At 44.1% G+C, this 22,962-nt stretch overlaps 2 protein-coding genes across 6 annotated transcripts in view; one reads left to right on the top strand and one right to left on the bottom strand.

Moving 5' to 3' along the window:
• rexo4 (REX4 homolog, 3'-5' exonuclease) overlaps nt 1-22,962 on the top strand; it is a 202,371-nt gene that overhangs the window by 123,434 nt on the left and 55,975 nt on the right. The gene's annotated exons all lie outside the window — the stretch shown is intronic.
• adamts13 (ADAM metallopeptidase with thrombospondin type 1 motif, 13) overlaps nt 1-22,962 on the bottom strand; it is a 119,741-nt gene that overhangs the window by 79,295 nt on the left and 17,484 nt on the right. Inside the window, exons 7-18 of one of the 2 annotated variants that reach the window (XM_059638322.1) lie at nt 21,121-21,245; nt 18,057-18,203; nt 17,025-17,159; nt 16,270-16,420; nt 15,206-15,310; nt 14,082-14,233; nt 13,351-13,414; nt 7,487-7,613; nt 6,869-7,017; nt 5,548-5,668; nt 3,599-3,679; nt 856-1,037 (exon numbers count right to left, since the gene is read on the bottom strand). In XM_059638322.1, the coding sequence (XP_059494305.1) occupies nt 856-1,037; nt 3,599-3,679; nt 5,548-5,668; nt 6,869-7,017; nt 7,487-7,613; nt 13,351-13,414; nt 14,082-14,233; nt 15,206-15,310; nt 16,270-16,420; nt 17,025-17,159; nt 18,057-18,203; nt 21,121-21,245 (1,539 nt within the window). The remainder of the gene's footprint in view (nt 1-855; nt 1,038-3,598; nt 3,680-5,547; nt 5,669-6,868; nt 7,018-7,486; nt 7,614-13,350; nt 13,415-14,081; nt 14,234-15,205; nt 15,311-16,269; nt 16,421-17,024; nt 17,160-18,056; nt 18,204-21,120; nt 21,246-22,962) is intronic. The other variant, XM_059638323.1, reaches the window with a different exon arrangement.

Here is a 22,962-nt window from a genome sequence, read left to right as displayed (position 1 = left end):
TGGACTGGAGGGCTTATCTTATGAAGAGAGGTTGACTGAGCTCGGTCTCTTTTCATTGGAGAAAAGGAGGAGGAGAGGGGACCTAATTGAGGTATACAAGATAATGAGAGGCATAGATAGAGTTGATAGCCAGAGACTATTTCCCAGGGCAGAAATGGCTAGCACGAGGGGTCATAGTTTTAAGCTGGTTGGTGGAAAGTATAGAGGGGATGTCAGAGGCAGGTTCTTTACGCAGAGAGTTGTGAGAGCATGGAATGCGTTGCCAGCAGCAGTTGTGGAAGCAAGGTCATTGGGGTCATTTAAGAGACTGCTGGACATGTATATGGTCACAGAAATTTGAGGGTGCATACATGAGGATCAATGGTCGGCACAACATTGTGGGCTGAAGGGCCTGTTCTGTGCTGTACTGTTCTATGTTCTATGTTCTATGTTCTATGCCAATGTAGTTAACTCAGCCACATTAGGGGCATTTAAACAGTCCTTGGATAAGCATACGGATGATGATGGGATAGTGTAGAGGGAGGAGCTTATATTAGTTCACAGGTCAGTGCAACATCGACGGCCGAAGAGCCTGTTCTGCGCCGTATTGTTCTACGTTCTATGTCCTAAACTAGCCCCTATTCTAATCCCATTTCCCAGTTCATGGACCGTGACCTTGCAGGTTCCAGCGTTTCAGGAGCAGATCCAGGTTCCTTTTCAATGAATCAAGGGTTTCTGCCTAAACCTCCAAATTTGACAGTTAATTCCAGAGACCACCCACCCCAAACCCAACCCCAACCCCTCCCCTCCCAGGGCGGGGTGGGGGGAGGCTTTCCTCAGGCCCCCTCTAATGTTAGACCTTTCTCTCCTTCCCACCTGTATTTCAATGGTGTCACTGGTGGGTCCATCGATGACAATCTCCTCCATGTGTGGTAGTTTCTGTTGTGTCAGGTATAGCCGGTACTCGACCTTGTTGTCCTCCAGGCTGCTCGGGTATGAGACATTGAGTGAAATTTTCTGGGTCCCGGCCACAATGTACTGACCGTTAATCTTAACCGCTGCAAAAAACCACCACAAACATTTGTATTCATAGAGTACCTTCAATATCCCAAATCTTTTCATAGAGAGATTAAACTTGATATCTACAAAGTAATTATATTACTGAACTCGGAATCCAGAGGCCTGGATTCATGAGGAATTCAATTGTTCAAGTTGGAACATGAGCTCCGTGTTGGGGACATCAAGTTCCATTAACTAAGCTGGAAAACACAAATTTCTTCAGCGAAGGCCAGCCCAAAACTACCAAATAGCCACAGGAGCCAGAAAGGGAATTCTGTTGTTGTAACCTAGCCTACACATGACTCCAGGCCCACAGCAATGTGGTTGACTCCTCATAGCCCTCTGAGTTCCCTTCAGGAATGTGGCTCACCACCCCACCCTCTCAACGGCAATTAGTGATAAAAGCTGGTCGCGCCAGGAACCCTCACATTCCATGAATAAATTCCAAAAAAAGCCACTGCAAGAATTGTTGGGACAGGTGATCCAAACATGTTTAAAGAGCTAAGCGTTAAGGTTTGTTTGAAAGGAGGATTCAGAGGTTGAGAGGTCGAGAGGTTTAAGGAGAGAACTGCAGAGTTTGGTGCTCAGTCAACTGAGACACAGTCATCAACGAGGGGTGATAGGAATCATGGAAGTTCAAGGGCCTGAACTGGAGGAGCACAGACAGGTCAGAGGTTTGACGAGCAGGTAATTATGGTGATAGAGAGGAGCAAGGTTTACCCACTCTGTCTCTACTCGATATGACCACTGTGGTTTTAAACTGCCCTTGGCAAGGGTCCTGTCCCAAGCTGCCAGGCTCTCGGTTAGATTTATGGCCAGCTATTGTCCGGGATATTCCATAATGTTACCCTCCTCCTGTTGCTTAGATACCCTCGGTTCATTCTGCACATCAGTGTTGTGGGGGAGGCACAGGCTTTAATCTTCTTCAGATCTCCACGTTATGAAAAGGATATTTTAATACTGAAGAAGGTGCACAGGAGATTCACAAGGATGTTATTACAGCTGAGGGAATATGCATCCCGGGAAATGCAGAGTGGAAAGGAGAAGGCTGAGGGGTAACCTGTTGGAGAAGTGTTTTGATGTGCAACATCCAAGCCACCAATACAATACTCATCAATCTAATTGGGAATTTAGAGATACTTCTTTATCCAAAGAGAAGATGGAACTGAAACATCACAGAATCCCTCCAGTGTGGAAACAGGCCCTTCAGTCCAACAAGTCCACAGTGACCCTTGGAGCATCCCACCCAGACCCATCCAACTATAACACATCTAATCTACAGACCCCTGAACAATTTAGCATGGCCAGTCCACCCAGCCTGCACATCTTTGGACTGTGGGAGGAAACCGGAGCACCCGGAGGAAACCCACGCAGACACGGGGAGAATGTGCAAACTCCACACAGACAGTTGCCCGAGGCTGGAATCGAACCCGGGTCCCTGGCGCTGTGAGGCTGCGGTGCTAACCACTGAGCCACCGTCCCGCCCCAAAGGGAAACTGAAAACATCCAAACGGAACTCTTTCACACCTTTGTTTAGGAAGAGTCTTGGCCTTAAAAATATTCAAGGACTCTGTTTCCACGACCTTTATCAGGACGATAATTCGCAAAAACCCACAAGGGGAAATAGAAAACCAAAGAAAATCAACTCATCTCTGCTTTAAATGTACAACTGTCAATTTTAAACAGTGACCCTTAGTCTGGATTTTCCCTTAACAACAAACATCCTCTCAACATCCACCCTCCCATACCCTCCGAACCCTATCATGAGCTTAAAAAGCAAGTCCTGCTGATTACCCTAAGTGTATCCAAGTGTCATGCTGTAACGTCATAAAAATAGTTTCAAACATTTTCCCTGTGACAGGTGTTAAACTAACTGGCCTGGAGTTTTCTCCTTTCTGGCTCCCTCCCTTTTTCAGTAAAGGAGTTACATTTACTATCTTCCAATCTAAACGGACAGTTCCCGAATCAATATAGTTTGGAAAATTAGAGGCACTAGCTCACTAGCCATTGATTTAAGATCTCTGGATGAAATTCATCAGCAGCCAGGCACTTGCCAGCCCAGCAATTTTTCAGTGAAAAATTCTGAGGGGTGATCCCGCAATCCATTTGTTAAACAAGATAAGAAGAGCATCAAGCTTAAGGAAAAAGCATGTCACTGTGCAAGTGAGAGTGGTAGGAATTGAGAGTCTAATGATGACCATGAATCCATTGTTAATTGTTGGAAAAACCCATTCGGTTCACTAATGCCCTTTAGGGAAGGAAACTGCCGTCCTTACCTGTCTGGCCTATATCACTCCAGACCCACAGCAATGTTGTTGACTGTTAACTGCCCTCTGGGGAATTAGGGCTTGGCAATAGATGCTGCCTAGCCATTGACAGCCCCATCCCATGAATAAAAAAAAAACTACGAGGCCAATGCCTTCCCTATCCACTAACGTGATCTAATGATACCGTTTTTCTGGTTCTGGTCCTGATCATTCCTGACCAAAGCTGGGTGTAGGGTCTCACAGAAAGGTCTCCTTTTAAAATCCTGTTAAACTGAACATTCTAGTTTCCTTACCAAGATGGGAGAACACAGCCTGGGTGTTGGAGACTCGAACATTGGTAGACCGAGGTGGGATTGTGAGAAAAGTGACATAAGCTGTAATTCAGAAGAAAAACATCATCAGCTATTGAGGTGCACTCACCGAAGGGAGCAGAAATGAAAAATACACTCTTCCCCACTGAGCCCTCAGTTAAACCCCATTTAAACTCAGCTCCCAACATTTCATTCAGATCTCGTAGCCCCATCCTTGTGTACCTGAAGACAGAGAGGAGAGAAGCTAATTGGTGATGGAATGCATTCATATTCTTGGAAGGTTTGAAGAATGAGAGATAATCTCATTGAAATATCTTGAATTCTTTGAGACAGATGGAGATAGATGTTGAGATGGTGTTTGCCCATGTTAGAGAGTCTAGGGTATGGGGACAGTGTGACAGGATGGTCATTATGACTGAATTGGAGAGAAACTGTTTAGTTCGGAGGACTGAAAATCTAAAATTCTCCACCCTAAATGGCTGTGGACACGCAGTCACTGAGCATGTTCAAAGCAGAATCAATTCAACAGATTTTTGAGCGCTTAAGGAAATCGAAGGATGTGGAGATTGAGTAGGTAACAGGCTCAAGGGGTGAAAGAAAATCCTTCTGATGCTGTAATGCGCCAACTCCAAAGCTAATCTCTTCAAGAAGGGATAGTGATTATGACAACAGATTGTAGAGAATTGAGATTTCACAGTAATGCAATTGAGGTGTTTATGATGATTAAAGAGTTCAATCAGGTAGCTGGAAATAAACTGTTTCCTCTGGTTTGGGGCAAGGATGGGCACGGAGGAGTCTAGAACAGGAGCAGAACCTTAAAACTTAGACAATATAGGCAAAAGGTGCTGGAGTAGGCCATTCGGCCCTTCGAGCCAGCACCACCATTCATTTTGATCATGGCTGATCATCCACAATCAGTATCCTGTTCCTGCCTTATCCCCATAACCCTTGATTCCACTATCTTTAAGAGCTCTATCTATCTCTTTCTTGAAACTATCCAGAGACTTGGCCTCCACTGCCTTCTGAGGCAGAGCATTCCATATATCCACCACTCTCTGGGTGAAGAAGATTTTCCTCAACTCTGTTCTAAATGGCCTACCCCTTATTTTTAAACTGTGTCCTCTGCTCCTGGACTCACCCATCAGCGGAAACATGCTTCCTGCCTCCAGAGTGTCCAATCCCTTAATAATCTTTTACGTCTCAATCAGATCCCCTCTCATTCTTCTAAACTCCAGTGTATACAAGCCCAGTTGCCCCAATCTTGAGCCGGACCATTCAGGGATGATGTCAGAAAATGCTTCCTCACACAATGGGGGAGTAAAAATCTGGAACTCTCTCTCTACAAAAACTGCAGAGACTCGGTTCAACCAAAACTTTGAAATCTGGGATTGATAGATTCTTGTTTGGCAAGGGTATTCAGAATTACAAAAGTAAGATGGACTGATAGAGCTGAAGCACAGATCAGCCAGGGTCAAAATGGATTGATGGAAAAAGCTCAATTAGCTGAACGACCTGCCTGCTTTGGTTCTTCCTCCATCCCAATCTGTTGGCTCCTGCTTGAAGGTGTGTGTATGGATTTTGGACAAGGATAGTATAGGACTGGGATGTACGCTGCAATTTAAGATCTGAAATTGGAACTTAGCCTAAGACTGGGTCAAGATCCTGAAACTCTCTCACTAACAGCACGATACCTCTATACCCTAGGACTTCAGTGGGTTAAGAAGGCAGCTCACTGTCCAAGGGAAATTGAGGACAGGCAATAAATATTGACTTAGTCAGTGACACACACATCTGATGAATGAAGAAAAATCTTGGTGTGAGGTTTCAGGTTGTGATAATTCTCTGTCCTCCTACCCTGGGAGGTAATGAAACAGAATACAAAGCGACAGTTCTGGCCAGTTTTTTACAATGGCCTTGTCAATGCTGGTTACCTCTGGGGATACCCTTCTTGTAGGAGCCGGCTAATTCCCGGCAGCTGGAATTATTGCCTCCACACACCCGACAATTGTCCAGTATCTGGCCAGAATCCAACTTTCCATCACAGCCAAATACCTGCAAAATGACCATGTACAACAGAATCAGTAACACAAGAAATAAAATCATGGACTTCAATGCAACTGCGGCATGTCAACACTGACCCTTAACAATTTTTATAGATGCACCATAGAAATGGATGCATCACAGCCTGGCTTGGCAACTAAGGCCACAAGAAGTGACAGCAAGTCGTGAACACAGCCCAGTCAACCACAACTTTCTTCCATTGACTGTGTCGACATTTGCTGCTGCCTTCAGAAAGCAGCCAACGTTATCAAAGAGCCCTGACACTCTGATTATACTTCCACCCTCATTGTTTGGGCAGATGATTCAAAAGTTTGGATGTACGTACCAACAGATTTAAGAACAGATTCTTTCTCGCTGTTATCGGTGTTATGAATGGATCTCTCATATATTAGAGTTGATCTTTCTCTGCACCATCTCCGTAGCTGTAACACTATATTCTGCATTCTGTTCACTTACCCTGACTTTTTATGCGAGGTATGATTTGTCAGAATAGCATGCAAAATATATGTATATGTGATAATAACAAATGCAAGCAAACCAAATCAAAGATTTTAAAATACAGAGGGACGGACAGAGAGGGCAAAGCATTAGGAATCAAAACGAATGCGTGAGAGATGGTAGATGTGAGGCAGAGAGAGTAAGGGGCCGGGAGAGTGAGGGATATAGAGTGAGGAAGGTTGGACACAAGGGTAGTGTGTCAGGGAGGCTGGGAGTGAGGGACACGGGGGGGAGAGACACTAAGGGTGAGGGACACTGGGAGTGAGGGACACTGGGAGTGAGGGACACTGGGGGTGAGGGACACTGGGGGGGGAGGGACACTGGGAGTGAGGGACACGGGGGGGAGGGACACTAGGGGTGAGGGACACTGGGGGTGAGGGGCACTGGGGGGGAGGGTCACTGGGGGGGAGGGACACTGGGAGTGAGGGACACTGGGGGCAGGAGGGACACTGGGGGTGAGGGACACTGGGTGTGAGGGACACTGGGGGTGAGGGACACTGGGGGTGAGGGACACTGGGGTGAGGGACACTGGGAGTGAGGGACACTGGGGGTGAGGGACACTGGGAATGAGGGACACTGGAGGTGAGGGACACTGGGGGTGAGGGGCTGAGAGTGAGATGCTGGGTACAAGCTAAGTGCCACATGGGGGTCTCATGGCAATGTTGAGGGATTAAACTGGTGCTCAGTATTTACCCTGCAATGTCCTGTGACACACAGTTTATACGATGGTGCTGTCTCTAGATCACTTATCTCACACCTGGTCCCATCCACAAAACTGTCCCCCCGGCTCACCATGAAACTTTTTCCTTCTGCTCGGCACATGTGCTTACACAGCACATTACCTGGGAACAGGCAAACAGAACAGCATCAGTATCCGTCAGCAGCTTAATCAGCATGGTGAGAGTACATACAACAGGAGGTTATCAAACAATAATACAGGTACAAAACTATTCCTTCCCAACAACAGTGATCAGACCAAGATGTTATTGTACCAGGGTGGTTACAGATGGCACAGACTGAATAGCAGAGGGGAAGTGGAGAGGAACATTTTCGAGAACCAGTTGTGATTTGCATTGCACTGTCAGAGGAAGGAGTTGAAGCAGATTCAAGAGGACCTTCTTTTAAAATATAATTAAATAAATGCTTGAAATGAGGAATTTGCAAGGCTGTGCAGAAACAGAAAGAGGTACGGTCAACTTTTTCAAAGGACAAGTTACAAAGATAGACCAAATGGCCTCCTTTCAGCATTTCACCCAAACAATATCTAACATTAATGTTACATAGATAAAACACAATTCATTCAGATCTTACCTTTTGTGTAGCCAAGGGCGGGCAACCACTTGTAGTAAACTGGAATACCGGAGGATTGGTAGAGTGGCTGAGAATTGGTGTCAGAACACTGTGTAGCCATAAAATCCAACTGAGTTCCCTGGCAGGGCTGCAAAGGGAATGGCGGGGGGAAACAGCACATCAGCATGAGAAGTACTTGAAGAAAGAGCAGTGCAGCCATCCTTCAGACAATTACTAACGTCACCCTGTCTGTATCAAACATTCCAGGGCAGGGACAGGATGGGGTTAAATACAGAGTCTCCCTCTACACTGTCCCATCAAACACTCCCTGGACAGGGACAGTATCGGGTTAGATACAGGGTAGAGCTGTTCTGTCAAATAATTTCAGAACACAGCACAGGGTTAGGACTTCAGCTTGACCTATCTACCTTGGTATAATCCCTGATTCTGCACAGACAGAACTAGTCTCCAAGGCAAGCCCGAAGCTGGAGGTCTGCAATCTATCGCCTCCTTCTCCCATTACTGCATTTTAACTGTTTTACCCAGCTTCTGACACGGTTACTCAGAATTTTTTTCCATATTGAATTCAAAATAAAAAGATCCATCAACCAGGTTTTTTTGAATAAGCAACAAAATTATTGATTTATTGTGAAAGCGTGTTTTATTTGCCAAAGTGATAAAGCCGGTTAATAGAATTTGAAAATGCATGCACGCACAAAGTTGCACTAATTCACACTGGGAACACGGGGAGAATGGATCTCTCTCTCTCACACACCGCTAACCCCGCCCCCGGAGAGATCCATTTGGGGAAGAAAAACACTTTCCATCAATGATGGTTAGTTCTGGAAGGCTGAAGGATAAGGTTTGCAATGTCTACTGTTGGTCTGGTGTTCTAGCTTTCGTAGATGGGTGTCACCAAGTGTTGGCTGTCGTCTCTGGAATCTTTACACACACTGTGTTGAGCATATTTCCAGATGTTCTCCAAGGGTGTAATCAGGCTTCACATTCGAATTTGTTGTCAGAAACAGGAGAGCTGCACTGGTGAGCTCTGTTCCTCAGCAGGCTGGTCAGAAACTATGTCAAACAATCTCCAGAGCAGAAACACTCCAATACACAGATCTCCAGCAAACAAAGAGTTATCACAAACTATGTGACTACCAAGAAATTCCTTGTTTAAAACAATTGTGCCAGTGTCCTCTCAGTGGTTCCTTTAAAAAGAAAGTACAGTCAGTTCTGCTATAACATGATGGTTGTGTTCCTGTGCAACATTGCATTATAGAAAATTGTGCCATAGAAATAATGGGGCCTACGGGAAAAATGGGGTTGGGGCAGACCACCAAAAAATATCACTCAAAATGGCTCAAAAATCACTCAAAAGCCTAACACAAAGGATAGAACAGTTTGAATAAATGTTTCATTCATTTCTAATAATGAAGTAAAAATAAATGTAACACCTTACCCTGAGAAAAATGTCGATGTGACTTGATGGCAGAGAAGGAGTTGAGTCTGTTGTTAATGTAGGGGCTGAGGAACATCATCATCATCAGCAGCACCTTCAGGTGCAGTTGTGGGTGCAGGGTTAGGGCGAGGAATAGTTAATACAGGAGCAGAGGGCTGTGGTTCATTGTCTTTTCACTGTTTCTTGGGGGTTGGCTTAAAACAGACATCCAAGTTTTGCTGCTTTGCGCTTTTTCTTCTTTCATGAAGAAGCTGTTCACAGGGTGGTAAGTAAGATTTTATTCATGAACCGCGACCTTGCTGCATTCTGTATTGTAATCACTGTCCTCTAAGAACTGCAACTGCTTCTCAATTTCCCTCAGGATAGGAGACAGAACAGAAGTAAAAAGCTCTGGTGGTACTGCATCCTGGACTTCATTTTCTTCGCTTCCAGCTTCCACTTCTCCCTAAGCAACAAGTTGTTGTAGATCAGCTGTACAGAGATCTTCACAGTGGGACTCAAGCAGCTCTTCAACATCCTCACTCTCCACTTCTTCAAATCCAACTTGCTTTGCAAGATCAACACAATGTTCTTTGATTCTTGGGAACTCATCTGATGGATCAAAGCCTTTAAAATCTTGAAAAAAATTTGGGAGAAGCTTCTGCCAAACTGCAGGCAAGCAGTCCTTACTGACATCACCTCAGGGTTGCATGATAATGTCAAAAGCATTCTTGATGTTAAAGCACTTCCAAAATTGAAGAACACTGTCCTTATCCTCCTCAGTGGCTGCAATCAGCCTCTTAAATATGTGCCTTAAATAATAAGCTTTAAAAGCTGCTATTGCACCTGGGTCCATGGTTGAAGGAGAGAGGTTGTGTTTGGGGGCAGAAATAGCACTTTGATGTTATCAGAAAGCTCACCAATAGTGGGAGAATAGCTTGGCACATTATGCAGGATGAGAATCTTGACATCCTAGTATTTTTCCTTGCAATGCTTTCTGAAAACACCTTCCAAAACATTAACAATAAGCCAGGAAAAATTTTCCCCGTCATCCATACTCTTTTGCTTGACCTAAAGTAGATGCTTAGAGTAGACTTAAGGTTACCTTTGAAGGCTCGTGGGTTGGCAGAATGGTACACCACCATAGGCTTAAGCTTTAAGTCTCCACTGGCATTGGCACCCAGCAGCACAGTCATACGATCCCTTGTCACCTTAAAGCCTGAAGCATGTCCTTAATTCATAGAAATGCAGGTTCTTGATGCATTCACTGCCTGTATAAACCTGTCTCATTCAAACTGAAAATTTGTTCTAAGTTGTAGCCTTGTTCATCAATTAATTTTCTAACTTTGGGAGGAAATGCTATCACATGCTCCTTGCCTGCGCTGGCAGCTTCGCCACATAACTTTACCTTACAAAAAGCGTAGCGGTTTTTCAAACCAGCAAACCAGCCACTGCCAGCATGAAAAGCATGCACACCTGCAGGATTTTCAGCTCTTTTTTTGCTACAGCTTCGTAAATTGATAAGGCTTTCTCTTTTATGGTGAGAAAGGTGGTCCCAGATTACTTTTTTGTTTGAATTTCTACCCATGCACTTAGAAGCCGCTCCATCTCCTCATGTTCCTTTGTCTTTGACCTCACAGATTTGCTAGCACTCAGACTTGATCCGGCAATACTGCTTGCTTTAATCTTTTCTGCATTGTCTCTAATGATGTGTAAGGTAGACTCCTTTATTCCTGTCACGCAAATTACATCACGTACTCCCATTACACTCAAAATGCTTTTTAACATCTAGCTCTTCTTCCAGTGTTACAGCCTTTCTTTTATGTTCAACACCCACAATTATATCGTCAGGGAGCTTCTAGCTAACATTCTTGTCACTTTGTCCTCATATTTTTGTGGGTAACACAACAGAATTTGTAAAAATACCCAAAAATGACAGAATACTGTACATCTCACAGAAAACGCTTCAGGACAACGTTTGAGAAATAGTCATGTGGTGCTGGTGCACAGACTCTTTAACTTTGCACATGCCCGGACAAAGCCCGTAAAACAACCATGTGATGTCAACACGTCGTCCTCCGCTCACTGCGGGGATTGCGTTACAGAAATAGTGTTCCCCTATTCATCAGTCACGTGATCGCCAATTTGTGTTGCTGGAACATACGTTATAGCAGAGCCAACTGTACTGGTGGGAACAGTGTAGTGGAGATCAAGCTCTACTATTCCAGTATTTGACATTACAAATGTGAAATATGGCCAGTTTATCTCTAGGATGGCTCTAATGACCTAAGACAAAGCAAACTTACATCAGATTTCATCAATAAGCAAGAAAAACCAAAATATATTTATTGTAATAAACATATCCTCTAACATCTGGCAAAACAGATTGTTAATTACTAATTCAGATATAAACTATATTACCTAATATAGTTGTATATATGTATACAAGTATATGTATACATGTATATATATACATGTTCATTCACATGTAGGATAAATAAATGAAACATACAGTCTTTTGTTTTAGAATATTGTAGACCAGAGAGGTACAAAGCTTGTGAACCAAAATGGGTGGAAAATGAGGTCACTCCCTTCACAGTTTGGTTTTGATTTTTGGTGATAGTATCATGTTGCTGTCAGCTCAGTCCCCGTCAAGTCGGTAGCTGGTCAGTTGAACCTAGGTCTCGGTTTGAATTTGAAGTTTTCTTTCTTTTTGCAAAGTCATCAAATCTTATTTCTTTTCTTGGATTTTTGCAGATTTGTAATGCAAGTTAAACCAATTCAAATCATATTGCCAGGCAGTTATTAACTTTTCCCATCTCACAGCAAAATTATTCTGTCTTGTGTAACCATGAAGTGACCATTATAGTTCCACTTTCCTTTGAGTTACATGAAAGAAAATTCAAACTTCCGTTTTCTGCTTTATACATGAATACAAAATATTTGTCATCTTTACAGCAGGTATCCACAATCCTTCAAAACCAGGACCCTAAAAGTTATTAAATATGAAGCCTTCATAACATCTCTTTGACTCTATTTTCATTCTCTGCTTAAATCCATTCTCAGAACAAAGAACAATACAATTCAGAAACAGGCCCTTTGGCCCTCCAAGCCTGTGACAACACATTTTGCCCTTTCAAACTAAAACTGTCTTCACCAATTGAATCCCTGTCCCTTTATTCCCTTTCTGTTCATGTACTTGTCCAGGTGCTTCTTCAATGTTGCTATTATGTCAGCTTCCACCCCCTCCTCCGGCAGCGTGCTCCAGGCACTTCGCCACCCTTTGTGTTAAAAACTTGCTGGGAATTTATTCTTCAACTTGATCACCCTTTCCCCGAATTCCTCTTTTACTCCAAACTCTCTCAGTATTCCTGTGATTTGATCCCCTCTCCACAGGGAACAAATTCCACAAATCTACTTATCGATTCCCTTCAGAATGTTACTCTTTTTTTCATTTATGGGTTGTGAGCAACGCTGATGAGGTCAGCATTTATTGCTGATCACTAGCTACTCTGGAGAAGGTGGTGATGAACTGCTGCAATCCATGTAGTACAGGGACACCCATTACTGGGGGGGAACGTTCAAGGATTTTGACCAAGCAACAGTGAAGGAACGGTGATACATTTCCAAGTCAGGATGGTGAGTGACTTAGAGGGGAATTTACAGGCTGTGACAGTGCTCAGTTCTGAAGAGGAGTCGTACTGGGTAAGGACTGTATTCACTGGGGTTTGGAAGGTTGAGGGGGTTTTCATAAAAAGCAATAAAATTCCAACAGGACTAAACAAGTAAACACAGGAAAGATGTTCCTAATTTGTGGGGAGGTCCAGGACCAGCAATAACAGTCTAAAGATAAGGAGGAGGCCATTTAGGGCTGAGCTGAGGAGGAACGTCGTCACGCAGAGAATTAGCAGCCTGTGGAATTCTCTGCCACAGAAAGTGTTTGACACCAAAACATTAAATATGTTCAAGAAAGGATCAGATATAGTTCTTAAGGCTAAAAGGATCAAAGGATATGGGCAAAAAGCAGGAACAGGGATCTGAGTTGGATGATCAGCCATGCTCATATGGGATGGTAGAGTAGACTTGAAGGGCTGATGGCCTATTTCTACTCATATTTTCTATGTTTCCATGACCAGAAATGCTAACTCTATTTCTCTGTCCACAGCTGCTGATAGACCTGTTGAGTTTCCCCAGCAATTCTCTGTGTTTATTTCTAGTTTCCAGGATTTTGTCTTTATTACAGGTGATGTTCATGTCTATCTGCTGCCTTTACAACTTCAAATCTTCCCAATTTTATGAACTGGTCCTCTCAAGTTAAAGTTAGGTTTATGTCCATTGTCCCAATGCTGTCCCCAATTGGATGCCCTTTTGAATGTAAGCTGAGCGTGTATTCTGTGTGTTACCTTCCAGCAGCCTGTCATTCTGATTCTTACACAATCCTCCGTACCTGTGTGTTGCACATGATAGCCTCCAGATCCACTCCCTCGCATTTACGGCCGCCGAAAGCTGGTCTAGAAAATCCAAATAAAACTTTATAATCAAAACATTGGTCAAGTTGTCTGATGGTAAAATGCAAAATCACAATAATCTTACTAGACCATAGGGCTGCTCTCTCATTTGAGATGACTGGTGGTGGTTTAACCCAAGGGTCACCAAGCCTCAGGAGAGGTTGAGAAAGAAAATCCTTTCATTGTAACCTCAGCCAGTACAGGAACTGAACCAACACTGTTGGCAGACCAGCCTTCCAACCAACTGAGCTAACCAGTTACATAAAGTGAGTAGCCCAGAGAGAGCTACACACAGGCCAGCAGTCTCCAATCCATCAACAAAACCCATTTATTTGGCATGTTTCATGTACTAAGAAGCCCCAACGTTCTTTGTAAGAATGTAAAAAGCTAAAGTTGACATGGTGCCAGATCAGAGAATTTAAGTGAGATCACTGAGCCATATTTTAGAGGATTAAAGATAGACGTGAAGGGGTTAAAGGAGGGAATTCCAGAGGCAGGGATCATTGGGGTAGTTCAAACTGAGACTGATAGCTTTTGTTCAGTATCAAGGGAAACGGAGCAAAGCTGATACATGTCAGTCATAGTTTCACTGGAAGGTGGAAGTCGGGTTCAAGGGGCCAAGCGGAAAGTTTCCAGCCCCGTACTTTACTCTCAGGAACTGTCCATTTACCTTGGATTATTACAGTATCTGTGTCGAAGAATAACCCCTCCACCACAGCTTCGTGAACAGCTGCTGAACGGACGCCAACTAGACCAGGATCCATGAACAACTCCAGTCACATCCAGGTCCCCGAGAGATGTGCAGCTCCTTTTCAAACACCACTGGTGATAGAAATAAAATTAGCTGTAAGTGTTTCCCATTACTCCAATTAGTTACACAAAGACAGGGGAAAACGTGCATTTCTTTAGCATTTTTCATGACTTAGGGTTATGAATTGCTGCTGATGTGCTGTGCTTGTGATTCCAGAGGAAATGCACAAGCCAATTTACAGACACATCAAAGTGATACTATATTTCCTTACTGATGTTGACTGAGGGATTAACACTGATCATGATACCTGACAGAACTCAGCTGCCTGGCTTCACACAGAATCACATTGCAACGCTCCCTAAGCACTGACCCTCCGACAGTGCAGGACTCCCTCAGCACTGACCCTCCGACAGTGTGCCGCTCCCTCAACACTGACCCTCCAACAGTGCCCACTCCCTCAGCACTGACCCTCCGACAGTGCCGCACTCCCTCAGCACTGACCCTCCGACAGTACGGCGCTCCCTCAGCACTGACCGTCCGACAGTGCGGCGGTCCCTCAGCACTGACCCTCTGACAGTGCGGTGCTCTCTCAGCACTGACCCTCCGACAGTTCCCACTCCCTCAGCACTGACCCTCCAACAGTGCGGTGCTCCCTCAGCACTGACCCTCCGGCAGTGCGGCGCTCCCTCAGCTCTGACCGTCCGACAGAGCCCACTCCCTCAACACTGACTCTCCGACAGTGCCCGCTCCCTCAGCACTGACCCTCCGACAGTGCCCGCTCCCTCAGCACTGGCCCTCCGATAGTGCGGCACTCCCTCAGCACTGACCGTCCGACAGTGCGGCTCTCCCTGGGTATTGACGTTCTGACAGCGAAGTGCTCTGTTAGGAATGTCAGCCAGGATAAGGGGCAACTGATTTCAGAATGGACATCAAACACCTGATTTTCTGCCTCAGAGAGATGAAGACTATCCATTAGCCCCTTTCACTGACTGTTGACAGGATTCTAGCCCGGTGCTTACAATCGTTAGTACACCGAATTGTACCTTGTTGGTGCCGCACTCTGTGCCATCCAGGAGGGGAATATACAACCGGGTGCACATGGTGGGATCTGTTGTATCTGTGTGACATGACAGAACATTGCACACATCCTGTGCAGAAACAAAAGAACCCATTACTTACTGACAGTGTGAATTATAACGGAGTTAAAAAAACAGAGAAAATATGAGATCTATGTGAATTTCTCACAGACTCCTCTTCAATAGCAGCAGGACTGTTATAAGCATGTTCAGTGAGCAGCACTTCCCAGTTCAAATGGAGACAGGATGGGGCTGTGTTTGAGAGAATTGAGTCAGTCCAACACAGTAGGGCTGAGACTGAACTGTGGTTGGAGACAGGATTCGGACTGAGACTTGGAAAATTGATGCAAGCCCACCTATATTCTTCCGCATCAACACCCTGCACCCCACCCCCACCCCCCAACTCCTCTCTCTTCTGTTATCTGAAAGAAATTATTCTTTTCTACCCAATAGGTTTTTGTGATCTGGAATACACCTGAAAGATCAAATAAAGGGGATTGAACAAGTACTTGAAAAGCTGACATTCACAGGTATATGACAATAAATCAGTTAGTGGGATGACCATCTATACTGGGGTGACAGTAGATCTCAGATATAACTCTACTCAGTATTGGTCTGCAAATTTTAGTTTTTTCTTAAATCTCATGCTAGTTTTGGAAGCAGATTGGTGGGAACAGCCTAATGAGTCATTTTCACAATGCATTTTTTTCATTTAAACCATTAGAAATTGTTAACCTGGGAGAGCTGTAGAATGCTGATTTCAGAACCATGGTCAGCAACAACCAAACTCTATCTTAAGGGCAGTACCCAAGAATGGGCATGGACGCACAGGCCTGGGAAGTATTTCTGTCGACAACTTGGACTCAAAAATGCAGCTTTTACATTGGTAAATAAAGTAATTGTATAGGTCTCCCAAAGAGCCAGCTCAGACACATTGGACTCCTTCTGTGCTTTGTGATTCTATAACAGAGGATTTCCGATTTAGCCTAAAGCTGAGTGTGAGGTGTTGGTCAGTTTTGAGCACCACCTACAATGTCGTGTCTGCTGAAAGTGCAGGCAGATGCCTTGTCTCCAAAGGCTATCTTGCATTGGTCATCCACCCCATAGAACAGGCCTGGTTTCTGACCAGAAAGATCGGATTCTGTTGCTGGCAGATCATTCAAGCAAGTTGCTTGGCTGGTGCTGTCATAATAAACACAAGAAATCAATTAGCATTAACTGGAAATCAATTTACATATTGATGTGCTTAAGGTGCAGCACTCAAATAAATAACGAGCATTTATAAAACAACTTTCAGAGCCACAGGCCTCAACATGCTTGAGAGCTAATTTTATATAATTTTGCTAATTTATACAATTATAACATCACTGTTCTAATGCGGTGAACATAACAGGCCAATTTGTGCACAGCAAGCCCCCACAAACAGGAATGACCACCTAAGAATTTTTTTGTTTACAATCTTCATTGAGGAATAAAGCCCTCTGCATTTCTTCAAATGATGCCACGGCATTTTTTAATATCCACCTGAGAGGGGATTTGGGGCCCAAGTTTAACATCTCATCTCAGGACGGGAGAATGTGACCAGCGGCTACCACAAGGATGAACGTTTGGACCTCCAGCTTTTAACAATCTATATTGATGATTTGGATGCATGGGGTAATTGTAACATTCCCAAGTGTGTGGATAATACTGATCCGCATTTGGTGTGTGGCGGAGTCGCACTATCAGTCTCACAGCATGTGTGGAGAAGAGGCAGAGCTGGGCAATGGGGCGAGGAAATCTTTACCTGAGGAACTTTACAAACTGCTCCCGACTGCACTCAGACCAGGTCAGATCAATGCTGTTGTAGCCACCCTCTGCTGCCATGATGTGTGTTTTGTCTACACAGTTGTTTCCAGTCCCATCGTGACTGATGCCGAAACTGCCAAAAATATATGAAGAAAACCTGCATCACAAAGGCAGGGGCTGTTGTTATCTTCCCTCATCCCAAAGATAAAGTGGCTGAGATCAGTAAAATTCTGGAAAATCTCAGCAGGTCAGGCAGCACCTGAGACAAAACAAAAGTCCAGGTAATATTTTTAGTCTATGATTTTTGGTCAGTGACCCAGTTAGAGTAATCATCCTGAAACCTTCACACCACCTTCCTCAAATAACACTCCATGAGGGACAGACTCTATGAGAACAGAGAGATAAGTTCTCGTTCCAGCTACAGACTCTCATTGTAGATGGACTCCTCCTCTTCAAAGAACCTGTCTTTCTCCATAGTTTCACCCTCTACTTACAAACTCATTCATTGTATCTTAACATAGTCATCTCTCTCTGTCTCTCCCCATAGTGTCTTTATTTCCCACTGTCTCTCTCATCCAGTGTCACTATCTCCCACACTCTTATCACCTCTAACACATTTATCTATCTCTTACTCTTTCTTCCAGTGTCTCTCTCTCTCTCTCTTTCTGTCTCTCTCCCCCCACCGGCCCGCCTGCCCCACCCCTGGCCCCCACACACACTCTCCTAGTGCATCTGTCTGTCATTCTCATCTCCGGTGTTTCTATACATCACGCTCTCTCGAATGATATTTCTAATGCCCTTCCAATGTCTCTATTTTGCACAGACTTTCTGTTGTCTATATCCCACTCACCTTACTATCTCTCAAATTCTATTTGCTCCCCTAATCTTTCCATTCCTGTATCCCATTACTCTGACTGCATTTTTTTTCACAGAATCTGTGACCTTTAAATTGCATTGTGCCTCACTGAATTGAAATAGTCATTGTGTTTCTCTGGGCTTGGCGTGGTGACCCTGTGCCCACAGAGCTCACCTGTGACCAATCTCATGAGCCATGGTGATGCCGAGATTGAACCCAGTGTCCTCAGTTATGACGCAGCTCCATGACCGGCTGCACAATCCCCCCAGCTGAGTCACACCACGAACCATCTTATTCCCGTTGCCAGATTCTAGGTCAAACCTTAAAAAAGACACAAAATGGAGTGAATATGAACTTATGCTTGTGTCAATATAGCCATGTGAACCCCAAATTTCACCTCCATGCCCAAACTCTAATCCCAGCCATAAAGTGAATTACAACCCGAAAGCTAACCACAAACCCAATCCAAATTCAAATTTAACCTTCAGTCAACACAAGTCATACTCAAAGCCAACAAAAAAAATCCAAATTTAACCAATCTGATCCCAACCCTAAACCAAACTGCAACACAATCCAAACCCACAACCCAACCACACTTCAACCCTACCAGTACATTATCCACCCCATTGTTCGTGACCTAAGGATACACGCAGTCTTATTGTGATTTGATGAACTGCAAACAAAGAAGTCAGTGGGGTACTTTTATAAGAAATTAAAGCACTATCAGAAAAAGTACACTACTTCTTTGGGATTATTGTCAGCTTTTTAACATTTTGAAGTCTATGTCCAAAATGGTTTCAAAGAGATACTAATAACTGAACCTAATCTGCTGGTTTTTGTAGAGAAATTTAAAACTCAAAATACAATATTGTTCTGATGGAGTTTATTGATTCAACCATTCAGTGTAAAAATTTATCACTCTCTTGGCTGCCACATTACCAGGAATATAATTGTGTGAAATAGGGTGTATACAGTTAATGGTTGGGCGCCAGGGGATGTTGCCAAACAAAGAGTCCTAGAGGTGTAGTTGCACAGTTCCTTGAAAGTAGAGTTGCAGATAGACAAGGTGGTGAAGATGGCGTTTGGCACACTTGCCTTCATTGGTCAAAGCGTTGAGTACAGGAGTTAGGATGCCACACTGACACTGGGGAGGCCAATTTTAGAAAACTGGGTACAATTCACCCTCCTATAGAAAAGACTTGTTAAACTTGAGAAGGTGCAGAAAAGATTTACAAAGATGTTTCTGCATGTGGAGGGTTTGAGGTACAGGGAGAGGCTGAATAGGCTGGGGCTCTTTCCTCAGACTATTGGAGGCTGAGAAGAGACCTTATAGAAGTTTATAAAATTCAGAGGACCACTGCCCTGTTTGTGGGGTGAATAGTCAAGGTCATTTTCTGAGGGCGGGCAAGTCCAAAACAGGACGACATAGGTTTATGGTGAGAGGGGAAAGATTTAAAAAGGACCCGAGGGGTAACAGTTTCACATGCGTGTAAGGAATGAGCTGCCAGAGGAAATGATGGAGGCTGGTGCAATTATAACATTGAAAAGGCATCTGGAAGGGTACATGGATAGGAAGGTTTTAGAGGGATATGGGCCAAATGTTGGCCAATGGGACTAAATCAGATTGGGATTACTGGTCAACACGAATGAGTTAGACCAAAGGGTCTGTTTCTGTGCTGCATAATTCTTATGACTATTTGGGAGGGAAGTCACAAGAAATTGTTTAAATCCTGCGTAAGGCATGAGTGAGAGTGAATAAATGTAATTTTCTTTTTTGTTTTATATATGCGTTATGCCCAACTGGTGACGACATGCATTTGAAAATGTCTTTCATTTCTTTAAGAGTGGAGGTATGCAAAAGATCACATTTTTCTTTGTCAGGGACTATAAATTGAAATGTAAGTCAGACTGCACTGTTACTGAAGTTCCAGGAGAGTTTTGCAACTTGAAAACCAAACACTGAGTATTTTGAGCTATCCAATACAATGTGGCTGCTGAGGCTGCGAAGAGGGAAATTCAAGCCTGAATGACCTTGAAAGATGTTTGAGTAAAGGAACTTCTGCCTAGCGACCTACTTCTGATTGGTTGAACTGCAATGTTAATAGCTCTAGGCACCAGGGCAGCAGAGAGAAATGTTCCAAAGGTCTAAACAGAAAGCATCCTCTTCTTCCTGTCATTCTGAAGAAGAGACACACCGAAATGTTAACCCTGTTTCTCTCTACACAATCCTACCAGACCTGCTGAGTTTCTCCAGCACTTTCTGTGTTTGTTCCCTCTCTCTCTGACTCCCTCCCTCCACCAAGAAAGCTCAAAAGAAAGAAAGAAAGCGAACAAGACCACGGTTCACCCAATCAAGTATCAAACTGAAGAACCATCATCACCTTCAGAGACAGTAGGAACTGCCAATGCTGGAGAATCTGAGACATCACGGTGTAGAGACCTATGCCATTAGCACTAAAACTCAAAACAGTCTGGGTGAGACAAATGAACCTACCCTTGAAATCCGGATGTTTGATCTTTAAAATTGACTATATTTCTTTTCCCATCCACAATACCTGTGTCAAACTATCTATCTTTTGCTGCGCATGCATGCATTTGGAGGCTTTGAAGGTATCTAATTAGGTCATACAGTAGTAGATTCAAATCCTTTCTTTTCTCTGCTTTTTGTTAAAGTTAAATATGTAACAACAAATTTATAATTAATTATTTCCTGTTAGTGCCAATTGCTTTTGGTCCTAAATAGCAGTCAGTCAGACAAACTGGCCCTGTGATAGTCTGACTGGAACTTTGGACGTTTAGTGGAATAGTAGGGTGCGATTATCAGCACACTCTTCCCAGACACATCATTAACACAACCCAACCACTTGTGCGGGATTTAATGCCTTAAATGATTGTCACAGAAATAGTGAGAGCTGTCACAGTCTTTGCAATGGTCTTTAAATGGTAACTGGGGTTTTACACATGTCACTGGGCCCTGATTCACATCTACTTTGACCTCTAATGGTGCCAGCAAGAGATTCAGTATGGACACTGGGCTGTGTGCTTACTGACCCTCGTTTGGAAGCCGTTACCTCTGAGTTAATGCTGGTTATGACAAGTTAAAAATAACTCCAACACGTATACAAAATAAAATCACCTCAAGTTATTAAGAAAACAGCACCCAGTAACTGAAGGTCCCACTTCTAGAATGTAAGATCAAGCAGTAATTAAAATGCCAACCCTGTGATTTGTTTAGTACCTGGTAACATAGAGGACCAGGTCAGCGTGGAGTGGTTCGGAATCGTTCTCTGGGTTAACTGTTCGGCTCCATCTGCACAAGTCAATCAGTGATGAGGTGAGGTTTCTAGTGATCTCCAGTCCCAGCTGTGAAGAGGAAACACTGTTGGCTATGAGTAGGTATTTTAGGCTTTTCCTGATAGAATATTCCCCTAAGGCTCTCTAAACCACTCTCTAATTTAACCTTTCATTTTGAAGAACAGGGAACTTTATGGATAGAAAGAGAGAGATTTCATGGTGAGGTTTGTCCTGACTTCTATTTTAAATTCCTTGAAGGGCGTAAGTGTCAGTGGCTCCTTGATGCCACACTTGGGCGAACGCAGTCTTCACGTCATGGGCTGTCACTCTCACCTCACCTCTGGAATTCAGCTCTTTTGTACATGTTTGAACTACGGCTGTAGCGGCCCTGGTGGAACTCAAAGTGGGCGTCACTGAGCAGGTTATTGCTGAACAGGTGCTGCTTGCCAGTGCTGTTACTGACACCTTCCATCATTTTACTGATGGTCGAGAGGGGACTGATGGGGCGGTAATTGGCCGGGTTGGATTTGTCCCGCCTTTTGTGTACAAAACATACCTGGGCAATTTTCCACATTGTCGGGTTGATACCAGCGTTATAACTGTACTGGAACAGCTTGGCTAGGGAAGTGGCAAGGTCTGGAACACAAGTCAAGACCCATTGCCATTGTGGACTGAATTGAATTGGCTGACGTTTGGTATCTGTAATGCTGGGAACCACTGGAGGAAGCGGAGATGGATCATCTGCGAATGCTTCAGCCTTATTTTTGCGCAGATGTGCCAGGCTCTTCCATCATTGAGGATGGGGATATTTGTGGAGCCTCCTCCTCCAGTGAGTTGTTTAATTGTCCTCCACCATTCGCAGCTGGATGTGACAGGATTACAGAGCTTAGATCTGATCCATTGATTGTGAGATTGCTGAGTTCTGTCTATCACTTGCTGCTTATGCTGTTTGGTGTACAACAGTCCTGTTTGGTGGCTTCACTAGTTGACACCTCATTTTCAGGTACACCTGGTGCTGTTCCTGGCATACCCTCCTGCACTCTGCATTGAACTGTACAAGAGCGCTGCCAATATCCTGTTCTTCATACTCTTCCTCCTCCACACACCCCAATCTGGAGAAAGTAAGAACCACTGCCCTGTCACAAACTTACAATCTGTCTTTCCTAGAATCCCAACAATCCAACTCCTCACCTCCCTGAATCTTTCTTTCATTTGATTGTCTACAAGTTTCAAAAAGCCAAGCTACTGATTCACATCATCTCTCCTTTCGCCACAGCATCCAGCACTACAGGTCTCAGTCCTTCAGCCTTTAGTTAGTCAGGGACTCACACAGTGCAAGAGTTCACGCAGCTCAATTCCAAAATGAATCAAGGAACAAATGTATTCAAATTCTGAGGCACCTTTGTGAGGCTGCTCAAAACTGAGTGTGGATGTTGCTCAAGAAGAATTTTAATTCATTCTTGGGCACTGTTAGTAGTGGCAGATATTGAGGTCATTAGATGATGGTTTGCACCAGGCCAGTTAGCTCTATGTTGAGCATTGCCTGGTGCAGTATACGTGGCTCACTGGTATGACCTGTCTCTGACGCTGTTGCTGCAGAGGAAGACAGAGGGCTGGGAAAGTGCACGGCCCCCTGGCCTAGTTTTTTTTCCCTATTTCTTTGCAAGGTGAGGGCATCACTAGCACTACCCATCCCTAACTGCCTACAGTCACCCACTTTGCTGTGGGCCTTGAGTCAACCAGACAGGCTAAGGACAGCAGGATTCCCTCCCTGTAGGGCTATAGT

Source organism: Stegostoma tigrinum, chromosome 29 (genome assembly GCF_030684315.1).
Source record: "Stegostoma tigrinum isolate sSteTig4 chromosome 29, sSteTig4.hap1, whole genome shotgun sequence".
NCBI lineage: Eukaryota > Metazoa > Chordata > Chondrichthyes > Orectolobiformes > Stegostomatidae > Stegostoma > Stegostoma tigrinum.
This window is presented reverse-complemented; position numbering and strand designations above follow the sequence as displayed.